Source organism: Galeopterus variegatus, unplaced genomic scaffold, assembly GCF_000696425.1.
Source record: "Galeopterus variegatus unplaced genomic scaffold, G_variegatus-3.0.2 Scaffold293, whole genome shotgun sequence".
In the NCBI taxonomy this organism is placed as follows: domain Eukaryota; kingdom Metazoa; phylum Chordata; class Mammalia; order Dermoptera; family Cynocephalidae; genus Galeopterus; species Galeopterus variegatus.
The window spans coordinates 749,480-750,954 of NW_007726404.1; the positions used below are offsets into that span (position 1 = coordinate 749,480).

General features: G+C 33.6%; 1 protein-coding gene across 1 annotated transcript in view; it reads left to right on the top strand.

The window, feature by feature from the left end:
• Nucleotides 1-1,057, top strand: part of TET1 (tet methylcytosine dioxygenase 1) — a gene marked incomplete at its 3' end in the record, with an annotated part of 108,722 nt that extends 107,665 nt beyond the window's left edge. The window contains exon 8 of the mRNA XM_008567109.1: nucleotides 907-1,057. Coding sequence (XP_008565331.1) covers nucleotides 907-1,057 — 151 coding nt within the window. The remainder of the gene's footprint in view (nucleotides 1-906) is intronic.
• Between the last annotated feature and the right edge of the window lie 418 nt (nucleotides 1,058-1,475).

The following is a 1,475-nucleotide window of genomic DNA, read 5'->3' on the forward strand; positions in this document are numbered from 1 at the left end:
ACATACAATAATTAGAGATTTTAAGCATTATGCAAATTTAGAACCATAAGAAGAGTGTATGCTGTTTTCTTTTCCTGGTTTCATTTTTCATTTCTTTCTTCTTTTTTTTTTTTTTTTTCTCTGCTGATGAGTATGGGGATCTGAACCCTTGACCTTGGTGTTAGGGTATGCTCTAACAAACTGAGCTAACCAGCCAGGCTGCATCTTCGTATGTATAGTCTAATCACTGTCATTCTTACTACACATTTTTTCTTTTCTTAAACACACACACACGCACTCACGCACACACACACACACACACACACACGTTCTTCCCATGGAGTCTAGTTTAGGGCTTCAGAAATGCCCCAAAAGTCATACACTTACCAATTTATAATGTGCTTTCTGTTGAATTTTTTTTCTGCTGTGACACTCATAAAGTCTTTCTTTAAAATAGACAAAATGATTTTATATACAATATATCATATTCTTCTTTAATCCTCAGAAAATTACATCAATATTACTTTTCACATAAAGGAGCTGAAGTCCAAAGAGGTAATGGGATGCTCTGATTTTTGTTTCTGATAGGGAACAAATCCAGGATTTAAGGTCCAGGCCCTTTATTTTCCCACCTCCGATATCTCTAAGTCAAATGAGGTTGTAGGTGTTTTAGATTTGTAGAGTTTATGGCCATTTATTTGGATTTACATTCTTGAACAGACATTTTAGTTAAAAATTTAGTTATAATCAAGTATAGTTAGCTTTTTATCATTAGACTAAAACTACTTTAGATTAAGTTATAAAATAAATAAGTGGTATAACCAGTTCATTATCCCTCTATAGTTTTAGTTATGTGAACCTGAAATGTTCTTTGTAAGGTATTGTCCTACTTTATCGGTTTACTCCCTTGCAATTACCATCTTACAGTCGTACGTGTACATGTCAAGGAATTGATCCAGAGACTTGTGGAGCATCTTTCTCTTTTGGCTGTTCATGGAGTATGTATTTTAATGGATGCAAATTTGGTAGAAGCCCAAGCCCCAGAAGATTTAGAATTGATCCAAGCTCTCCCTTACACGTAAGTGTCTTTTTTATTTTTGAATTACACGATGAATTTATAAGTACATTTCTTTAAAATTTTTTGAAACACTAAAAAAGTGAAATATGAAAAAGTAGTGGGCTGGCTGGGTAGCTCAGCTGGTTAGAGAATGGTGTTAACACCGAGGTCAAGGGTTTGGATCCCCATATGGCCCAGCCACCAAAGAAAGTAGTAACAAATAGGGAAAAAAATATGTGTAAATAATTTTAAATTCTAATTAAGTTAGGTAAGATCTTTAACTGTCAACCCAAATACCAATTGTCCCCAGCTTTATCCTCCTAACAATACTTGGCCTTCTTACATGTAATGCAGCCAACATCAAAATATAAAAAAATTAATATCAGTAGTTATTCCTAAGGATCTCTATGATGCATTATAATATTCATATTACATTTCA